General features: G+C 49.6%; 2 protein-coding genes across 3 annotated transcripts; both read left to right on the top strand.

Annotated features, from left to right (window-relative positions):
* The first annotated feature begins 407 nt into the window (after window positions 1-407).
* LOC136474013 (L10-interacting MYB domain-containing protein-like) lies at window positions 408-4,618 on the top strand. 2 transcript variants are annotated; one of them, XM_066471634.1, is made up of 4 exons: window positions 408-900; window positions 3,049-3,131; window positions 3,292-4,027; window positions 4,113-4,618. In XM_066471634.1, the coding sequence occupies exons 3-4, from the start codon at window positions 3,298-3,300 to the stop codon at window positions 4,544-4,546; spliced, it is 1,164 nt and encodes a 387-aa protein (XP_066327731.1). In that variant the 5' UTR covers window positions 408-900; window positions 3,049-3,131; window positions 3,292-3,297; the 3' UTR covers window positions 4,547-4,618. The 2 variants fall into 2 exon arrangements, with proteins under 2 accessions (XP_066327731.1, XP_066327737.1); XM_066471640.1 differs by lacking the exons at window positions 3,049-3,131; window positions 3,292-4,027; window positions 4,113-4,618 and adding exons at window positions 1,680-2,016; window positions 2,107-2,972.
* Window positions 4,619-17,194: 12,576 nt separating this feature from the next.
* On the top strand, window positions 17,195-21,744 carry LOC136474004 (uncharacterized protein At5g01610-like). Its single transcript, XM_066471624.1, has 2 exons — window positions 17,195-17,758; window positions 21,432-21,744. Exons 1-2 carry the CDS (start codon window positions 17,252-17,254, stop codon window positions 21,435-21,437), a joined length of 513 nt encoding a protein of 170 aa, XP_066327721.1. The 5' UTR covers window positions 17,195-17,251; the 3' UTR covers window positions 21,438-21,744.
* Window positions 21,745-22,463: the final 719 nt, after the last annotated feature.

The following is a 22,463-nucleotide window of genomic DNA, read 5'->3' as shown; positions in this document are numbered from 1 at the left end:
CTTACCTTAACCTCATAGTCTATTTGTCATTTGTGTTGGCAATGTGAAATGGAACACGTTTTGGGTGCGTCAGCGATGATAGTAGCACTTCATCATAAAAAAAGCTAAGAATTTGAGGTTTGATTAGTTATGCCAAACCTGATTAAAGCCCTCTTTGTCATAGCTCATTCAAAACGGCTTCACCGGTGAAGCCAAAGTCGGTGAAGCCAGAAAAACTGGCTTTTCCCGGTAACTCGGCTTACAAAACGGCTTTACGCTACAGTGCCTCGATTTACGCAAAATAAATGAAGCCGAAGCCAGCATAAGCCATGCCAAAGAAGTCCTAAAAATGATACGGGTTTGTACGGTGTTTCTCCAGTCCTATATCATATCAATCTAGGCAGGGGCGTGTTTGTTTCCGCTTATAATCGGAATCGAGGTGAAAAGAAGCGAGAATCCCACCCAAACACCCTCGCTTATTTTAGATTATGTAACCATCGGGGAGGTGGAAACAATCCTAAATGAACTTGTACCGGCGTTTTGAGGACCGCGAGCGAGCGACTGCGTTTCCCACACCGCAACTCTTTTTCCACCCTCTGCCCCTCCGCTCACCCGTCCATCTCACGTCCGTTCCCCTCCACTAGCGACTCTCGGTCACTAGGGTTCACGCCGCCGCTTCCACTCGCGCCGCCCCTCCCCTCCACTCGCGCCGCCCCTCCCGCTCCGTGCCCTCCACTCGCGCCTCTCCTCCCCTCCACTCGCGCCGCCCCTCCCGCTCCCTGTCCCCGTCATCTTCCCCGGAGGCACCCGCAGCTGTTCGGTCGGTGGAGGCTGGCTCCCCCGTCGCCCTTTCCTCTGCTCCGACTGAAGGTGTTCCGCTTCATCTACGATCCCCCGTCCTGGTTCCCTTGATTTGTTGAGGTACTTTTCTTCATACCCGATCTATGGATTGCTTTGATTTTTATTGCGTTCCCTTGATTTGTGGAGGTATTTTTCTTCATACCCGATCTATGGATTTCTTTGATTTGTATTGCAAAAGGACGAATTATAGTCACAAAGAGAGTGATTGCATTGCGTTGCGTCCAAACGGCGGCTAGCTGTGGGATCATATCACCACCGGCCGCTAGGGGACATGGAGAAGGAAGCTACATATCTGGATTCAGTTCAGTCGATCGGGGTTCAGAAATTAAATCAGAGACTTTAGAGATGTCCGGCCATTTTTGTTGTCACTTTTTGGCTTTTGGCCTGCATAGCGCTGGCTGGCTGGATGAATCTGCCAAGCAGCAGTTCCAGAATCTGAGGCACTAGCTAGTACACCTGCCAGCCTCATGCATGTACGCACTCACTGACTTGTTTATTGGCTCCTTAAGACTTATATTAATAAGCAGGAATATATATAATAATAGGATCTTGCAGCAAGAACCATGCATGCAAGCAGGCTTCTCCGATCCGATGCTAGTTTTGTTCTATTTTATGCTGTTAATATGGCTCTCTAGATCGAGCAATATTTTGCCAATTGGTCCCGTTTCGCTGTAGTATACTACTATATACTAGTATGTTACTAGATGAGTACCATGGCTAGGGATATGTCTGTGCAGATGTTGAATGCTTTTTGTTTTAGGAATTGGAGCTGCATTGCTTTAGTTAGGAATTTTTCTTCAAATATAATGCTGAATGCTTGTGTTTTATATATTTATTAGTCTGTGGAGATTTGAAATGGACAAGTCATCAAAAGTTCAGGCAAAATGGGATGCTTTTTCTGCTAAGGCCTTCAATGACATTTGTGTGGAAGAAGTTCTTGCCCACAATAGGCCTGGACATTGTTTGAATAGTCTGGGCTATGCAAATCTAGTCCGAAAGTTCTTCGAACGTACCAAGAGGCCTTATAATGAGTCACAAATGAAGAATAGATGGGATACAATGAAGAAGAAATATAACCAATGGAAAACTTTGAACACGAGAGCTACTGGATTAGGGAGGAATCCTAACACTGGTTGTATTGTAGCTTCTGATGAATGGTGGGCGGAGCAAAATGCGGTGAGCATACAATCCACAAGTATTTTTTCTCATATGCAAGTTGTTATGTTTTCTCTGAAAAACAGCTATTTTTTTTCATTTACTTTTCAGGCTATGTCAGGTTGTATAACATTCAGAGATAACCCACTTGAGCATGAGGACCAGCAGCGGATCATGTTTGATGCAATTAGTGTTACTAATGAGACTTCATATGTTCCTGTTGGTGGTAGTGATGCTCTCCAAACATGTCAAAGTGAGGATGCTGCTGATGCTATCAGTGAGGATGGTGTGACACCAAAGGTCACACCCACTTCAGACAAACGGGGTCAAAAAAGACCAGCCCCAATTTCACCTTCGGAAAAGAAGAAGAAGACTTTTAGAGATCAATGCATGAAGCGTTTAGTGGATGCATATGAGAAGAAGGCACAAAGTAGTAAACAGTCAGCCACTTCACATGTCATTGATCATGTTAGAGATGAGGTTACTAAAATGATTGATCAAGTCATTGAGGATGGTGCTGAGGAAGGGAGTGATGAGCACTACTATGCCACACAACTACTTATGAAGAAGGAGTATCGTGACATGTTTAGTACTTTGAAGACACCTAGTGGGAGGTTAGGATGGCTGCGAAGGGCATGGGAAGACAAGAACAAGAATTAGTGTTAGATTGAGGCAGTCACATTTATGTTTTATTTTCCAATTCCTTGTGTGAGACTATTGCTATTTTTTCCAATTCCTTGTGTGAGACTATTGCTATTTTTCCAATTCGTTGTGTGAGACTATGCCCAGTCTGTTACATATTGTAATGTGAGACTATGCCCAGTCTGTTCCAGTCTTCAGACTTGGGTGCAAGTGCTTTTTGTCATTGGGGTTGACTGAAGTGTTACATTGCGCATTTGTGCCCAAGTTAACTATTTTGTGTACCTCCCTTGTTCTGTCACCTAGTGTTTGATATCTTCTATTCTCCTAATCATTAAGTTTTCTTATGTTATTTTGGGCCAGGTGATATGCATTTTAACCTATGTCTTTACTGTCGTGACTCTACATGTGCAGGTTTTAAACAGGCAATACAATCCTATGCGATTCATGTACTTTCCTTGACATGCCAGAAGGTTCCAAGGCCTATTCTTGCAGAGGTAAGACATATTCCCTGTTTAATTAATGTTCAAGTTCTTAGAAGCATATTAGACGATAGGTGGGAGTATGCTTTATGTCAACTGTACCATAATCAATTTGTAATCTACAAAGCGTTGGATGTGAGAAAATATCTAATTGGTGGATCTTTTTGTGTTACAGATAATTATGAGTACATCTAGTGCTTCTAGTGAAATTGACTCAGAAGATGATGACTTTATGGTGGCATACATTGCTTTGGAGTGCATGGGTAGTACAGGTAGAAAGAAAGCTGAAATTCCTATGACAATTCCAACTATGACTGGAATCCAGTGGGTTGAGATCACACTCCAAAATCCAACTGAATGCTATAACATGTTCAGAATGAGAAGGTCAGTTTTCCTATACCTTCATGACACCTTGGTAGAAAATTATGGCTTCAAAGCAAGTAGAGGAATGTGTACGAAGGAAGCCTTAGCAATGTTTTTGTGGGCATGTGGTGCACCTCAATCATTTAGGCAAGTGAAGAACAAGTTCACCCACTCATTAGAAACTATTAGCAGGAAATTTACAGAGGTACTTAAGTGTGTCATGCAGTTGGCTTTTTACATTGTGAGGCCTACATATCCACATTTTAGTTCTATACATCCTAAGCTACAAGAAGCTAGGTTTTGGCCTCATTTCAAAGATTGCATTGGTGCAATCGATGGCACACATATACCAGTAACTGTTCCATTGCATGAGCAACCTAAATACATTGGTCGTCATGGTTATGCTTCGCAAAATGTAATGGCGGTCTGTGACTTTGATATGCGGTTCATATTTGTTGTCACTGGTTGGCCCGGATCTGTGCATGACAGTCGTGTCTTATTGGATACTCTAGTCACATACAAGCAACAATTCCCACACCCTCCCGAAGGTATGTATCTTTTGGACTCAAGTCATTTTTTTTTGCAATTGACAAGGATATGAAGTGTTAAGTAACCTACAATTACAAAATGTAGGGAAGTATTATCTCGTCGATTCAGGATATCCTAATAAAAAAGGATATCTTGCACCATACAAGGGACAAAGGTACCATGTTTCTGAATGGCAACACGATCATACTCCAGTGGGATTCAAGGAGGTGTTCAATAATGCGCATTCAAGTTTGAGAAACGTGATTGAGAGGTCATTTGGAGTCCTAAAGATGAAATGGCGCATTCTCTTGAAGATGCCCAAATATTCAGTGAACAAGCAATCAAAAATTATAGTTGCTTGTATGGCCCTTCACAATTTCATTAGAGACAATTCCATAAATGATGCTCACTTTCAATTAAATATCCAAGAAGAAGGTACAGATGGACCCGAATCCAGCTCGGGTGAAGGAAGTGCTTCTGGAGATGATATGGATATGAGTGCTTTGCGTGATGCTATAGCCACGGCTATGGTTGGTTGATTAACTGTTGTATCGATCTCAATTTGTCCAGACTTTTGTTAATTTCATGTTGCCTACACATTAGTTATTGTCACAAACTATATTATGGAAACACAAAAAATTAGTACCATAACTGTTTTCAGCTCGTATTCAGTGAACAAATGAGGTGTCATCAGCCTCAGGGGCATACAGGTCATTTTGCACTCAGGACAGACAATCTAAGGGCAATAATCAGGATTGCCAAACACCCTCGATTGTTTAGACAGCAGATTCTTTTCGTCGCAGCTTATCAAAAAATTCTGATCAGATTAAAATCGATTCTCAGATAAGCATTCCCAAACAGGGCCCTAGTCAAACGGAAAATGGTGGTTGTGGCAGTCTGATCGTGCGTTAACGTCAAAGTATTAGTTTTTGTTTACACGTTGATTGGGAGCATGTTTTCTTGCTGCTTACTCTATAGCGTCGGTTGTTAACTGTCGGCGATAAGATTAGCATTCGCAGACTGAGTGAAATCGTATTGTTGATCGCATGCTAAGAAATTATTGTAATGGCCCGTTCGGCTTATCTTAAATTTGGTTTGTTCGGCTTCTTTTTTTCCAGCCAGAACAATATTTTTCTCTCAAAATTTCAGCCAGAACAACGTTTTTCAACCAATTTCAGTCAAGTTTCAGCATGCCGAACAGGCCCAGTATTATCATCTTTTGAATACTTTTTCGACGTGTCTGCTAATATGCGAGCCTCAATAACAGTTAAAACCCTGGAGAAGTTTTATCGATTGCCTCTTCCACCTGTTTAATAATTGTTACATTTTGGAAGCATGATCAGGACTATAATAATTCATGGTCAGCATAACGATGCTTTGGAAGGAAGCAAGGGACCAAACCGTGCACTGAAAAAGGGAAAATGTGTGGTGGGTGGGTCAGCATATTGACTGAGAGGCTCGCATGACCACATGTGTATAAGTCGCACTAGCCTTAGTCAGCCTATTCGCTTGTTGGTTTCAGTCAGGGCTTATCAGTCAGTCAACAGTGTTTTTCTCTCATAACAAACCAGCACCAGCCGGGCTTATCAGCCCAGAAACCTACCAGCGAACAGGCCGAGTGTCGGGTTCATAAACCCGGGGTCCCTCGGGGACCGGCTTCCACGCTAGGGCTCGGCCCAGAAAAACGGCCTTTCTTTCTTCTGGACCGGCCCGAAAGTCTAAAACCAATAGACCGGAGTACTCGCTTCAGGCCCAGGCCGCCTTCGGCCCATCTCTCCGACTAGAGCACTAGCTCAGGCTCAGGCCAGCTTCGAACGGCCTCTCCGATTGGAGCGTTAGCGTCAGGTCCCGGCTACCTCCACATGGCCTCCACTCGGAAAGCCTGACCCGAGGACCGCCTCCGCCTCCGACCCCGCGACCGGGGCTCGCGGGAAGCCTGCTCACCGCTCTTCTCCGACTGGCGCGCCAGAACCGACTGGGGACCATCCGACCAGGGACGCCCGCTCGGAAAGAACCAGAAGGCATGCGGAGAAAGGCAAGGCATGGCTCACAAGTCAACACCACTGTACCAGGGACCATACCCTGCACGAAGCAGTGCTCTACAGCCACCCTGACACAAAGTATTGTAGGGGCCGCTAGAAACTCCCATATGGTAAGCCCCCCGCGTGTCTCTGGACATCGATTGCGGTATGGGCTCCAGGATTTGTCATACCGGGTGAACATAGCGCGGCTTCTCACATACCACCATGCATCCAGAAGTATTTGCAGGTACCGGCGTCATCCTTCCTGAAGAAGATAGCTCGACCTTCCGTACACATCTGACATCCTACAGCGACATCGACAGTATTGGAGGGCTTCAACCATTATCCAGTTTTCATCACCGTAGGCAGTCTCACATGTAAAGCCATCCCCTTCATCTATAAAAGAGGATGCACTCCCTTCAACCAGGGGGATCGATTTCTTCAAGCCCAGACTCACTAGATCGACATCAACACTCCCAACCGCAGGACCACCCAGTTCCGACCGCGACCCTTCCGGTCGGAGCCAACCGAACCTCTTGTATCCCACCTTCTTCCTCCTTCTCGTTTGTACCCCCACTACAGACTTTGAGCACCTGGGCTCAGGAATAAAATTGCCGACTGACCCTGAATGGACGTAGGGCACGTTGCCTGAACCAGTATAAATCCTGTGTCATTGTGTGCTAGGCCACCTCCGATCACAACGTACAGCAAAACTACAAATATTTACTAGTTGGTCACTTTCTGCACCGACAGTTGGCGCCGTCTGTGGGGAAGATGTTGTACGTTCAACACCTTTTGGTCATCGGATGACCCATTTTCCGCCACTCCCGCCATGGCGGGCTCCAACGATACGATTCGTTTTGGCTCGCTGGAGTTCCCTGTAGTCTCGCCCGCCGGGATGCGGGTTTCACCCGTCTTCGAGCCATTCCAGACCTTCCGCTTTGGGAGCCTGGACTTCGTCGCCGATCGGCTCGGCGTACTCCACCTCCACGAGGAGGCTCGTGACCCGGCACCCGTCGGAGGAACGTCCTCCATTGACTCCGGGACACGCGACTTCAACGGCGCGGCATTTGCGCTTCATTCCGAGCAAACTCTCTGCTCAAACCCCGCTCCGCCTTACGGCCGGTTCCCCTATGGCCTTGCATCTTCCGCGGACGCATACGCCCGAGGACTCCAAAAGGTGCTGGCGCCGCACCCCCTCATGTTTGAGTTCGTGGGGATGGCGAGCTATTCTCCCACCTGCTTCCTTGACATCATGGATGACGGCGTCGGAAGTTACGGCTCCAGCATCGGCGACATGGCGCCTAACCACCGTCGATCCCGGGAGTACGCTATGGCGGACGCCCCGGAACAGCCGCTGGGGGTAACGGAGTCCTTCCGGACCCACGCCCCACCGAGCCCCCACGTGGGGACCCCCAAGCTCACACATGAGCACATGGAGGATCTACGACGATAGTGGCCGCATCAGCCACCAACTGCACCAACACGCTCAGCGCACCACGCTGCGCCCCGTGCGCATAGACCGGCGAGCGGCGCTCGGGGTCGTGCCCATCAGCCCCAGCGCAACGCCCTGGTTTGGGGGACCAATCTCCAGCAGTTCGCTCGGGCTAGTCAGAACGTTGCCGCCGTGGCAATGCTCCTGCGTGACCTGCCCGAGCCAAACGACCCTCGCGGACGGGCAATCCACTAGAACCTTCGAGCACTATTAGAGACCGCCACCGTTCAGCAAGCGGAGTGCTCCGTATCGCGACGCCGACCCATGACCTTGCTCCCTATCCGGGGAACAGGGACGCAGCAGATGGGGCACTACACCCTGTGATCACCACAACCACCGATTGTGGCACAAGAAGCTGCAACCGCTCCTCGTCTTGACTTGACGACCGCCCATCTACGCGTGGCTCGGGCCAAACCTAGACGCGCGCAGCATCGATGGGAGTTCCAGCCCTGACAGCCTGGAACCACGGACCTTTGTCCAACACCCCCAGCAAGCGCCTTTTCTGCCGTGCTTCAACGAGGGCCGCGACAAAGGTAAGGCCAAGCGCCAGGATCAAGACGAGGGCCCCTCCACACAGAGGGGAAAGAAGAACAGAAAGGATCGCCGCCGACCGGCCAACTCCGCGTTGGCCGCCACGGCAGATTACGCGGGCACTCAGCCCTAGCAAGACCCTCTGGGCCACTTTCATGAGCTCATGGAGAGCCCGTGCACCAACCACAACTATCCCATCAACCATCTCTACAAAGACTGCTAGCTCCTTAGGAGCCTACTGAGGTAGGCTGACGGGCCAAGGAAAGAAGGGGGCACAATGGACAAGGATCCAGACGACCGAGGTGATCCGATTGGAAGCCTACCGACTGAAGGGCGATGACGACGCTCTCTCCAAGGACCTTGGAACAGCTATGTCTTTTCTTCTTTTCCTAAGTTTTAGTCTTACCTTAGCGAACGCTCCTATAAGAGCACCTGGACCCGAACACTTTTTGGCTCGGGGTGCTCGGGGGCTCCACTAGGGGGCTGTACTACCCCTTTGTTGTTGTTTTTACCTTAAGTACTCTTTTGCTTTTGTATGGAGAAATTCCTTCCTACCCTAATGAGGGGGTAGTTCGTTCCTTTGTTTTACCTTATGTAACTTTGCTTTAGAACATTCTGACTGATCGCACCCCGCCTTTTCCTATGGCTATGACCGGCTGAGCCTCGCGGGCCATGCCCCGGGCTTGCAAAGTTGTGACCTACGAAACAAATGGGCAGGTACGAGATAGAAAGAAATTTAAAACAAAGTTATGCTAAGGGAAAACTAAAAAACGAAAGGGAACAAGATTCCCCGAACGAAGCTACTCCATCACAAGAACAAAAACCAATTGCAGTCATTAAAACACACCACGAAATGTCTTACACAGGGGCTTCCCCATGAACTTAAAACTTTCTACATTTACTAACTACTATTATATTTTTATATGCTACTAGGCCGACTCGGCGACATCCGACGATGGTGCAACCGACGAAGGCGTAGGCTGCTCACTTCCCGATGGCATGGCATCCGGCTCGACCAAAACCGAGGCAACATCCACCTCCAACCCAGGCTCCTCGCCATCCGAGAGCTCTGCAGCATCCTCTCCACGCGTGCTTTTGGCCAGGTCTTCACGGCGGGCGTCCATCACCCACTCGATGGAGACTTGATCTACCACCGACCACGCATATGGCAGCAAGCGCTCCCCGACCGACTGGATGTCCGCCATACTCATACCTTCAGCGTATCCGCTACATATGGTGGCAAAGTCTAGGTGCGGATGGTGCGTCCCCACCGCGGTCAGCACCCCCGACGCTCCGTAGAACAGCCCAGATCTGATGAGATCCCAGACCTCCCCTGGGACCTCCGCCAGCTAGACAGCGGGAGTGCTGGTGCTCGGTGCCAACCCAAAGATCTCCGAGACGACGTGCTGGGCAATGTTGTGGATCTAGTCGAGATCCCCCTCAAGAGCACGATGCTCCTCATGGGACTTGGCCAGCTCCTCCATACGCCGACCAAGCGTCGCCTTGGTTGTCTCCAGGTCCTGCTCCAGCACTTCCACTTTTCTGCCCAGCTCTACGAGAAGAGCAACGAGCTCAGAAATAGGCTGAGGGAAAAGCCAACACAACAAAAAACAAAAAGGGTACATACCGACATGAGAAGCCTTGAGGGTGGAGAGATCCTCCGCTTGCCGAGCCACCTGCTCGCATAGCTGGGCCACCTGCTCACGCAGCCGGGCACTCGCGTCCTCCGTATCCATCACCTGGTCCCGGAGCGCGACCACCTCTCGATCCGCCTCCGACCAGGCCCTCCGCTCCACCTCTAGGGCCTTCTCCGCTGACTCTAGGGCGGCGTGCTCCAGATCAAGGGCCACCAAGGCCTCCTAAAGCGCCACCTTGGTGTTCGCCAGGGACGCCCACAACTCCGCCTCAGTCTCCGTCTGGCAGGCCCTTGTCGCCTCAAGCCCTTGCTCAGCCGTAGTCGCCCGCTCCTCCGCACGCTGCCCCTCCGCCCGCACCGCGGCCGCCTCGGCTGCCCGGTCCCAGGACTCGCGGCAAGTGGACTCCGATCGACGCTCAAGCTCGGCCATCCGGTCGTACTCCAACCGGAGGAAGTGGGACTTGCGGGATGACGTCCTATCTCCTATGAGAGGTAAGCACGCTAAAAACAACCGACAAGGGGATTCAGGGGGAAAAGGACAAGTACTAGAAACTCACCTCCGTCGCGAGCTGCATGTCACCCTCAACCAACTGCAGGACAAACAAAGCCCGCTTTCGGGCGCTTTCAAGCTACGCGGTTAGCTTGGTGAGTTTTGATACCGCGACATGCCCTTGCCCTCTGAAGATATCCTAGAGCTGATGCTCCCAGGAGTCCCGAAGAACGAACCGCACGCTCACTGGATGCTCGGGGCAGGGCCACTCCAGGTCACCCTTCGGCACCTCGCCGAAGGGCCCAGCCTCCAACCGAGCCACCGCTGAGTCCCACGGTGACACCATCGGCCTGCCAGAGGTCCCAGCCACTGACTGGACCACCGCCAGGCTCCGCGACGGCACCAATGGCCCCGCTATGACATCGCCGACGGGCTCCTACAACGGCACCGATGGCACCGCCGGGACATCCACCTTGTCATCAGATGGGATGTCCACCACCTCGTCAACCTAGGCCACCGCCAGGTGTCCTGACCCTGGCCCAGCCACGTCTTCCCTCGGCGCCTTCGGCTCTGACGGCAGGGGTGAGCTGCTAGACCCTTTACCCGGCAAGGCAGGAAGCTCGGTTTCCCTTGCCTCCACCACGAAAGTCACCTTCGACGCCACCGCCACCATCGGCACCGGGATCGCCGCTAACACCGATGCCATAGCCGAGCCGGAGGGCACCATCCCCGAAACGAAAGGTCTTGCTGCCGCGACACGCTACAGGATGGGCTTCTAGGTCTCCTGCACGGCAGTCGGGGCAATACTCATCCCTGGCATCCCCAAGCCACTGACAGAAGGTATGGGTCAGTCACACTCCAACAAAAAGCTCAGCCAGCAAAAAACCAAAAGAAAACAGAGATAGACATACCGGGTGGCGAGCGACACAACTCTGAAGGCCAACCCCGACCTTGATGCGCCCACAGGACGAGGACCGCTCCCGGACTGCGACCCGCGCCCCTCACTTCGGACGGGGTCGGGGCCGACCCAACTTGCTCCTGCTCGGCCTGCAGATCGCCACGACCTCCAATTTGGGGCTCCTTGACCGGAGCAGTGGCCGAGGCGTCCCCCGACTGTGAGTTGCGCGTCGACCGGGCGCTAGTCTGCCCCTTAGACCGCTCGGACTATTCGGCCACATTCATGGCAGGCGGGGCCTCCTCCGACCGCAAGTTCGGCAAGTTCGGCATTGGCATCGGTCCCGCCGCCGCACATTTGCCGGGCCGCTCCTCGGACCGCTCGGCTCGACCAGCCGCGTCCGCCACAGGCAATGGCGGAGCTGTCAACACCACTGAGGGGAGCGGTGACCGCGTCCGCTTCACCGCTCGCTCGCCAACGGCGTCCGCGCTGGCTGCACGCTTCCTCGACGCAGGAACCTCCGCGCACCATGTGGCCTCCTACTCCTCGCCAGCAGACGTCGCCACAGGGTCACGACGCACTGCCGAGGTCGCAATGACCTCCCGACTCTCCTCCTTGTCGGAGAAGGCCATGTCGTCTAGATCCATAGGATCATCCGACGCGAGTTTTGACTCGACGTCGCTCGCATGTTCCCCGGCCCTCACGCGCCAGGCGACCTCCTTCTTCTTCCCTTCCTTCCACTGAACCTCTTTGGTTTTCTTCTTCTTCTGGGCATCTGCCGCCTCCTTCTGGGCGATGTGTTGGGCCTGGCCTGTCGCCCCCTTGGGAAGGTGTGGCTGAGACTTGTACCTCCCAAGCCCCTATGGAACGAACAAACCAAAATCAAAAAAGAAGAGGGGAAGAGGAAAAAGCACGAGCAAAGCGAGGGAGCATACCAGCGAGGGCATGATCGAGGCATTAAACGGTATGGGTTTTCCCACCACCGTCTCGTTAGGCCTCAGCTACAGCACTCGGCCGACGTGACCCCAGATCTCATCGTCTGGCAGCTTCTCCGCCGACGTGCGGTCAGGATCCGACCGACCATCATACTTCCACATCGGGTGCGTCCTCTCCGCCAACGGCGTGACCCAGTAGCGGTAAAGGGTGTGGAACACCTGCACCCCATTGAGGCCATACCTTACGAGCTTCCATGGTGGATGACCTCTAGTTCGACATTCCGGCGGTGGCAGGAACCCAGCGGTGGTAGGAACCCCTTCCCGACGAACACCTCCAGCACCGACGCCCTCACGGTGGACGACCTCCAGTCCGACATTCCAGTGAGTTCTCCTCTTCTCCCTCGCTCCCCCCTTCCTTTCCTAGAAACCTCTGCAGCTCTCAGGAACACTCTCGACGAGGAGAAAAAGGAAAGGCGGCGGTGGCAGACGACGAACAGGCAAAAGAACGAGGCGAACACCCTCTCTCTTCTCCTACTTAAAGGAAAGGGAGCAACAGTTAGGAAAGGACGTACCGATCAGGAAGGCAAAGCGGCGGGGTGAGAAACTCTCTCTCTCTCTCTCTTTCCATTTAATGCAGATGGGACACCCCCTGATCGATGAGACATGTCCAGCGTGATGAAACGGCTCCTAATCAGATGGGACACAACCAGGACATGGCCCACCACTACCGCATGACCAGCCACTACCGCACGTCAGGCATAAAAACCGAAGCGTCACCACACGCGGATGGCTCTTCATCTCCCTAGGCGTGACCTAGAGAGATCCAATAGCGAAGTCTCCACCGGGAGAGACCAACCCGTCTCCTGAGTCGATCGATTCACTCAGGATAAACACCTGAGATACAGGTCCTGGTCGGACGGCTCCGACTGGAGCTCTCCAAACCCCATCTCTCAGGTCACCAAGGTGAGCATGTGTTCATTAATACATACAGTTCACACAAGGGCTAACCCACGATTGAAGAGCATAGGTACCGGCCGGACGTCTCCGACTAGAGCTCTCTCAACTCCGTCACTCCAGTCGTGCAGGCGCCACCACATGAAATCTCCGCCAAGAGACAACCAGACCTCCCTGAGTCGATCGAGTCACCCAGGATAGATCAACCGGCCTCCTGAGTCGATCGATTCACTCAGGACAAGCACCTGAGATACAGGAAGGAAGCGAAGGGACGCCCCATGCGGGCCATGCCGACTCCGTCTCGAATGGCGAGCTCGGGTCCCGGTCGGACATTTTTGACTGAAGCTCTCCGAACCTCATCTCTCAGGTCATCAAGGTAAGCATGTGTTCATTAAACACAAAACTGTTCACGCGAGGACTAACCCACGATTGACAAGCGTAGGTCCCGGACGGATGTTTCTGACTGGAGCCCAACGAACCCCGTCGCTCTAGTCTTCAAGGTAAAACACCATCAAAGCCCCTCTATTTCATTACAAATCATTCATACATCCATACGCGCATTCATCTCATACGTCTGAACCCCCCGGACGGTTAGGGCATGAACCGCTCGGGGGCTTGGGAACTAAGCATTGCACGTGCAGCGAAATGCACCAAAATGCTCCGTGTTGCGCCATGAAGCGGTGGCTTACCTCATTCGACATGAGCAACCAAACAGAGCTAGGGGGAAAACCGTAGATGAGCACCGTGCGGGCTTCGCCCAGTCTGGCAAACCAGGTCATCTCAACCTTCTCGTTCGATCTTGAACCACTCAGGCCCACAGAATCTCCATCGAAGGGGAGGCCATCAGGCCACCCGGGTCGGTCTATGGAATGACCTAGGCATCTGCTGGGCTAAAGGTAAAGGAGTAGTGGAATGCCACAAAAAGGCTATGTCGACCCTGTCACGAACGACGGACCCGGATTCCACTCGATCACACCCGTTAGCGAGCTCACCGAGCTAGTCTTCGAGCCTGAGCGATCAGGATAGGCGATGAAACTCAGCCCCTCCAGTTGTGAGGAACCGGATGGGGTAGCGCAAAAATGACTCACAGCCCCCATGAAGGCCCGACAGGGCTTGGGGGTTTAAATGCCATGGGACCGCGACTCCGAATTTCGCGTCGATGGGATGGCGACATCCGGCTACGGCTTGGGACCGTGACTCCTTAACTCGTGTCGATGGGATAGGCGACATCTGGCTATGGCTTGGGTCCGCGACTCCTTAATTCGCGTCGACGGGATAGGCGACATCCGGCTACGGCTTGGGACCGCGACTCCTTAACTCGCGTAACAGCTTCAGACGGCTTCACTAACTAAAACTAACTCTTTCGATCCACGACGAGCACCGACGCCTGGGTCTACTCGTGACTCCACCTTACCCGATCCCACAGCGCGCACCGGCGCCAAAGATCAAACTTTGTTGCATCCGAAACTAAGTTATTTTTGTTCACGGCGTGCACCGACGCCAGGGCTTGTTTCAAAAACTAAAAACTTTCTCGTCTGATCCCCGGCGAGCACCGATGCCCCCAACTGGTTTGGCCTGAACCGCTTGGGGCTCGAGGGCTACACCCGCAGGTGCGCTCGCGCGCACCCGCCGATAAGCCAAAAATCTCCCGGACGATTCTGCCCGAATCGCCCGAGGGCTCGGGGGCTCCTATCGGGTTCATAAACCCGGGGTCCCTCGAGGACCGACTTCCACACCAAGGCTCGGCCTAGGAAAACGGCCTTTCTTTCTTCTGGAAAGTCCCAAAAGTCTAAAACCAACAGACCGGAGCACTCGCTTCAGGCCCAGGCCACCTTCGGCCCATCTCTTCGACCGGAGCACTAGCTCAGGCCCAGGCCAGCTTCGAATGGCCTCTCCGATCGGAGCGTTAGCGTCAGGCCCCGGCTGCCTCCGCACGACCTCAACTCGGAAAGCCTGACCCGAGGACCGCCTTCGACTCCGACCCTGTGACCGGGGCTCGCGGGAAGCCTGCTCACCGCTCTTCTCCGACTGGCGCGCTAGAACCAACTGGGGACCATCCGACTGGGGACGTCCGCTCGGAAAGAACCAGAAGGCGTGTGGAGAAAGGCAAGGCATGGTTCACAAGTCAACACCACTGTACCAGGGACCATACCCTGCACGAAGTAGTGCTCTGCAGCCACCCTGACACAAAGTATTGTAGGGGCCACTAGAAACTCCCATATGGTAAGCCCCCCGCGTGTCTCTAGACATCGATTGCGGTATGGGCTCCAGGATTTACCATACCGAGTGAACATAGCATGTCTCCTCACATGCCACCAGGCATCTAGAAGTATTTGCAGGTACCGGTGTCATCCTTCCTGAAGAAGATAGCTCGACCTTCTGTACACATCTGACATCCTACAGCGACATCGACAGTATTGGGGGGCTTCAACCATTATCTAGTTTTCATCACTGTAGGCAGCAAGACTTAGAAATATCTGTACTCTCCCCCTCTCACATGTAAAGCCACCCCCTTCATCTATAAAAGGGGATGCGCTCCCTCCAACCAGGGGGGTCGATTTCTTCAAGCCCAGACTCACTAGATCGACATCAACACTCCCAACCATAGGACCACCTAGTTCCGACCGCGACCCTTCTGGTCGGAGCCAACCGAACCTCTTGTATCCCACCTTCTTCCTCCTTCTTGTTTGTACCCCCACTACAGACTTTGAGCACCTGGAGTCAGGAATAAAGTCGCCGACCGACCCCGACTGGACGTAGGGCACGTTGCCTGAACCAGTATAAATCATGTGTCATTGTGTGCTAGGCCACCTCCGACCACAACGTACAACAAAACTATAAATATTTACTAGTTGGTTACTTTCTGCACCGACACCGAGTATCCAAATCGTCAAAGATTGGTATCCCCGGATGGTGTTAGGGTAGCTTGCATAGTCACGGATGCCTCCTATCGAAGTGTTGAAACACTAACGTCGTGTACATTGGCGATGTGTTCGGCAATTGCATAGAAAGGGGCATGTGAATTAGTGACGTGAGTTGACGGATGGAATTAAGGTGGTAATTTGACTTCTAGTCCCAATCTCCTTTGTTCGGTTTGTAGAGGAAAATAAGAAGGAGAGTTGAAGAGAGAATTTATATCTCCTATTTGATGCGTGGAAGTTTTTAAGTGTGGAATTCGTATAATGCCTAAAAAAAGAATAAGGGGGAACTTGCGAAAGCAAATCATGAAAAATATCGTGTGGACAACTTTGCTAGGGAGAATATGAAAACTTATTAATGTTGCAATATAAATGTTCCAATCGTACCGTCATAAATTTATTTAGATGCAAGGAGGGGTTTTGCCATATTTCGTAACAAAGGGAATACGTCATGCATATTACATTTAAGTATTTTTTTTTGCTAGAATACATTAAAGTATTTTTGTTTCAACTGAATTTAGAATTCTTACTCTCTTAAACTTAGAGTTATTACCAGTTCATACGGATAATAAACTAATAATCTTATAAAATTTATGCGCGTTCCAAACAATGTACCAGAGGACAGGATTAGCGATCAAGACCAACAACTACTCCTGCTAACTGATCGCTGTCACCTTCAATACTTCTATCTTGGATTTATTCGTCAATAATATATCTTGAGCTGATTGACGGCTGAAATCAATTGAATCGGCCGGTGAAGAACAGATTAGGAGACCTCGTGCCGAACATTGTAAGCTGGTCGACGTCGATCAGTTCCCATCCATAGACTCGTTTTTTCTTTCATTCACAGGGAACCTCAAACCAGTGTTAATGCAACTGCGAACAAGACATGAATTTCTTTTGGGGGCGAACAAGGAATGTCGCTAAATCTTGGTCAGCCAGATCAACAGAGTTTTAACGTCCCATGGAAAATCGTAACATGTCTCCACATTTTGAACATGTCTCCACATTTTTTGATTATCTGTTATATACAACTCCTACAAATCTAGAAGTACAAGAGGGAAAATAATGAAAACATGGCAGTACAAGTGTACAACGACCTTATGATTTTGCTTGATATAATCATGATGTGGTGTGTGAACATATTTTGAGAGATCGTCGTCGTATCTAATCCTAGCTACTTCCTTTAATATAAACAAACTGTACTGGCCCAAAATCCAAATAGCTTGTCTCTAAAGATAAAAAAAATCCCCTAAAATCCACAAGTCAAGAAGCACTTTAAAGCCACAGTCAGTCCTTCCACATCCCAAAACGCAAGACACAAGCGAGAACAAGGAAAACACAAAAAATTCCCAAACCCGCAACGGCCATGTCTCCGCTGCCCCGCCTCATCCTCCTCTGCTTCGCCGCCGCCGCCACGGCGGCTGTCACGGCGTCCGTCGCATCGCCCAACGGCGCGGCGAACGACCTGCTCCCCAAGTACGGCCTGCCGAAGTGGCTCATCCCGGGCTCCGTGGCCTCCTACAGCTTCGACGAGGCCACGGGCGCCTTCGACATCCACCTCGCCAGCACCTGCTACGTCCACTTCGGCTCCCACCTCGTCTACTACGAGAGGACCATAACGGGCAAGCTCTCCAGGGGCGCCATCTCGGACCTCTCCGGCGTCCAGGCCAAGAAGCTCTTCCTCTGGGTCTACGTCACGGGGATGGTCGCGCACCCCGACAAGGGCACCATCGAGTTCCAGGCCGGCTTCATCTCGGAGTCGCTGTCGGCCTCGATGTTCGACGAGGTGCCCACCTGCGGTTCCAGCGTTGGCGCGCAGCTGCGCGGCGTGGCTGGGGTGATCGGAGAGCTTGGGCTGCTCCCCGTTGCGCAGGTATTTTTACGTCTCTTATTATGTATAAGTTGCTTAGTATCGAATCAGTTGGGCGATGGACTGAAATTAGTCCCACTTTTGTTTGCTTGATTGATGTGACATCGTAAGATAGAACTATTAGCTGGCTGAATTTTGATCTCTGCCAGTCAGGTTCTTTCATGTTTAGTTGTTCTGCGGCTCTGATACATAGATATTTGCACTTAGGAGTTTGATCTGTAAGTTCTTGGTGCTTGGATTTCACACTGAGACTTGCAGATCCAATTTGCCCTTCACATCCTGAGCACTTGAAATTGGAGGTCTAGTTTTAGCTTGAGTACTCTTTTAGCTTTACCTACAGTTGTTGACTTGCTGTGATAGATGGATCTTAGTGTACGCCATGCTCACGAGTCCAATGATGCATACTTTTTTTTTATGTGGCGTTTTTTTTTTGGCTTGGTTATGTGGTTCCAGAGGGCCTGCCTGAGAGTTTAAATGGGACAGAACTTATCATTTGCTATTTATGGAATGTTGTGAAGATCTCTCCTGACTATTCAGGGGGGGAGTTGAAAATAGATTATAGATATATTTGGGTATATAATAAGTGTTGACATTCTTTTCCATTGTTTGCAACTCAACTGTTAAGTTCAGACATTGGAAACAATGCAACTTAATTTGGCGCAGATATGGTGGATGCATCAGTATTTTCATGGGCGCTGCACAATTGAGCCAACAGGAGCCAGCCACCAGTTGTCCTTATTAACTGTACTGCCAAATGGCACGTGTCATGAATTCATGGCGTGACCTCCCATATAGGAATTTCAAATTTTACTTTAAATTGCGATCTTCTCACCTAGAGCTACTTGGCAGTGGCTATATTTTGGAGATAAGGTAAGCTATGGGCCATAGGCTTAACATCCACTAGTAGGTTCCATTCGTTGAACTTCTCTGATCATGTTCCAAGTTAGATAGTAGCGGATAAAGAGTGGATACCTTCTGTTGGTGCTGAAACCAAAAGAGAGGGAGGGACCTATAGGCTGTAGTGGTTGGCTTGGCTCTTGCAGGACATTAGGTACCGAAAATATGTAGTTTCACTTGGGCTTTTGGCATCTAAAGTAACCGTTAGATAGTAGCGGAGAAAGAGTGGATACCATCTGTTGGGGACTTGGGGCTGAAACTAGAGGAGGGGGAGGGACCTATAGGCTGTAGTGGTTGGCTTGGCTCTTGCAGGACATTAGGTACCGAAAATATGTAGTTTCACTTGGGCTTTTGGCATCAAAGTAACCGTTAGATAGTAGCGGAGAAAGAGTGGATACCATCTGTTGGGGCTGAAACCAGAGGAGGGGGAGGGACCTATAGGCTGTAGTGGCTGGCTTGGCTCTTGGAGGGCATTAGGTACTGAAAATATGTAGTTTCACTTGGGCTTTGGCATCTAACGTAACAATATTGGATGATTTTGGTGTCTGTTTCAATTATATAATTTTAGATATTTTCTTATTTTTCAGTGGAAAGAATATTATATCTCAGTGACTAGGTCTGTCCCAATCTGTTCATTTTACATTGAGACGAGACAACATAGCTTTGAATGATCTCACTCATGCATTGTTCTATAGTACTAGATGAAGAAGACACTCCTAAATCCTTTGAGTTGCAAAGTGTTGAAAATGTCCGGCTTTGCAAATGTGTGACCTTGATAGGTTTCTTTTGCCATTTTCACTGTTGGGTTTTTTGTGCCCATTATTGTATCTTTCATTGACGGTAGGAATGTGTTATGTGTTGTAAAAATTTCCTTCATTTCTTGTCTGCAAACATGGGTACCTGGCTTTTAGTTTGGAAATCCAATTCATTTGGGCTGAAAGCGATTCTGAGAGAAAAGGAACACCTTTTGTATCTTGTGCTTTAGTGAAGCTGACAGTCAGTAGCACATAGCATTTTAAAGATTTTGTTTAATACTTGATGTTTCATACTCGTGGAAACAGTTGGTTTGCTTCTCAGGTTGTATGTTTTATTGTTACATAACAAAAATTTAATATGCCACATGATGCCTTAGGAGGATAACTTTTTTTCCTTGTATATGGGTAATATTTATTTTGGAATATCCGAATATCCAAGTAATCAAACCATAAGACAACAGAATTCATCACATTTTAATTTTAATTTTAATTTTTCTTATTACGAACTGTGATCTAGAGTAATTCCTTGTTCTATTTGGATTTTTATTTGCAGCAATAAAGGCACTGACTACTATTTAGTGCACTTTAGTATTCCTTGAGCTATTGATCTGCCAAAAATAGGAAATCCTTGAGCTGAATACTAGATGAAAAGCACCTAGACCTAACAAAATTAAGTGGATACCCAAAAACATTAGTAATTTTGTTTCTATCTTCCATACATAACTCACTAACTTCTAGAGTTCTAGGAGGTGGGACTCTTGAAAAATATTTTCCATTCTTTGGCTATGTATGGAAAGATAGAAGTAGAATGACTACAATTTTGGGTATTAGCTTAATTTTGTTAGGTCTAGATGCTTTTCTTCTTCTAGTACTCAAGGTTCTTTATTTTGGTGGCGTATGTATATCCTCGATGGATCTAATGCTCGATGGATCTAGGAATTGTTTTGTTCTCCTAGTTTGACTCCTTAGGTTAGTAATTGGTTTAGGCTAATAACCTTAGCCACTTAGGTGATACCCTTGCACAAAGCATCAGATCCTAGGGCATGTGTATATTGAAGTACAGAGTCCTACCTTGACGCGAATAGCAAATTCAAACAGACTTGGTCTAAGCACGTGTTCAGTTGCTACCCCAAAATCCCAAAAAGTGCTACAATACCCATCACATCGAATCTTGTGATTCGTGCATGGAGCATTAAATGTAGACGAAAAAAAAAACTAATTGCACAGTTTGGTTGGAAATTACGAGACGAACGTTTTGAGCCTAATTAGTCCATGATTGAACACTAATTGCCAAATAAAAACGAAAGTGCTACAGTAGCCCAAATTCCCAAATTCATCCCACTAAACACGCTCCTTGAATTTCCTAGCCCACTATGCATCCTGCTCCAGAGTCCAGATCACTGTTGTTGCATTCATAAAAAATGCCGGCTGAGTAGTATTGGCAATTTGGCACACATATCTGGTCCCATTTCCCTTTCGTGGGATCTTGGAACAACAGATATTCGGCGTAGTCTTGTGAGTTGCTCTTTGAGGACTGGGGATGGGGTTTAGCCCTATTATTGTCTGCCGTGTTGCGAATTCTGTTGCATCTCACCAAAATGTCTGTTAATATGCTAATCTTGCAGTGTTGTGTTTTGTTAATTTGTCTTGAGGATAATTTTCCCATCTTTGTTTCTTTGTATGGCCTTTGAATATTCTGATGCTTTGGATGAACTGTTTGGGAGAATATGTTAGGATGACGAGTGATGAAATGAAGTTACTTTGTGATCATAACTGTTTGGAAAGGGATATGTTTGGCCGTCTGTTTCATATTTGGCCATTTCGCCCTGTGCCATATACTTGTTGCACTATTGTCTCCTCTCTGCCACTGAACATGCTTGCGTCAATCAAGTTGGCGTCAGCACGAAAGTCAAGTTGGATACTACAACATTTTGTCTCCGCGTGATTATTTACCGTAGTTACTTCACGAGTAAGTTTTACCTCGGTGCTAATAAATCTGACGATATGTGTTCTTCTCCTTCCAGGCCTGAACCTCGAGTTGAGAATCCACACTCCCGGAGAACCGCGGGACCTTACCAGTTTACTGTCGCCTGATCCCTAGAGTGCAGGGCGTTCAGCTGTGGTGTGTTCTGCCTGTACCAGTATCTTAGTTGTTGCTCCCGGTCTCAATGGACATCGATGGATGCTCTGTAGAAATGTATATCCATATATGCTGTTACTGAACCTGAATATTATGTAGGCAAAGTCTTCCTCAGCCTCTTGTAGTCCCGGATTATCATATATTCATGTCATCACGTGTGGAACCATGAACTGTGCCCCAGAAGTGTCGCGGCACGAGCTTAGGACGATGCGAGCGTGTAACGTACTATGCGTGGTTCTGCAGAGTTTACCGTCTTTGGACAACATATGTTACTGCGGTTATTGTCAACCGGTGATGAAAAATTTGGTTTTTTTAGCCAAAATTTAAAAGGAAAGCATGAAAAAAAAGTTTGCTTAAAAAAGCATGAAAAGTTTTTTTTAGGGTGATTTCCTGCCGTGACCCCATTTGGTCCAAAAGGCCCAGGAACGCCTTGCAGACGAGACGAGTCCTCGCAAAGGCGTTAGTCAAAACAGAATTAGCCGGAAGGGCGCGCACGATCTCCTCCTCCTGCCCACCGTCACTCTCGCCGTTCCGCTCCGCGCCTACCACGGTGGTACTGAGACGGAGTCGAGTCGATCTAGTCCTCCACTCTCTGTCCACTCGGCCACACGCCATATTATATACTGCCTCAGCCCCCCAGCTCGAACGGCACCAATGGAGAGTGTATACATCCAAAAACGTCTCGTGCTCTGGGCGTCCGCCATGGCGACCTCGATCGGCGGCGGCTACTGGCGAGCTGGTAACACAGGTGTGTTTTCACGCCGTACCCAACATTCCTATCCGGAGACGATCCTGTTAGATTGATCTCTAATTCTAAACTGGACCCAATGATCTAGTTGGGCCTTTGATTCACGCTCTGATCGGGAGCGTCCAGCCCACTATGGTTGGAGGACCCCTGTCACACTACGCAATAAAT

This window comes from Miscanthus floridulus, chromosome 1 (genome assembly GCF_019320115.1).
Source record: "Miscanthus floridulus cultivar M001 chromosome 1, ASM1932011v1, whole genome shotgun sequence".
Taxonomy (NCBI): domain Eukaryota; kingdom Viridiplantae; phylum Streptophyta; class Magnoliopsida; order Poales; family Poaceae; genus Miscanthus; species Miscanthus floridulus.
Note: the sequence above shows the minus strand (reverse complement) of the source record. Positions and strands in the feature narration are given on the sequence as shown.

Coding starts and splice junctions, on each gene's coding strand:
- LOC136474013 (XM_066471634.1), top strand. CDS start 3,298: ATGAGTACATCTAGTGCTTCTAGTGAAATTGACTCAGAAGATGATGAC. Junction 4,028..4,112: donor ATTCCCACACCCTCCCGAAG/GTATGTATCTTT, acceptor TACAAAATGTAG/GGAAGTATTATCTCGTCGAT.
- LOC136474004 (XM_066471624.1), top strand. CDS start 17,252: ATGTCTCCGCTGCCCCGCCTCATCCTCCTCTGCTTCGCCGCCGCCGCC.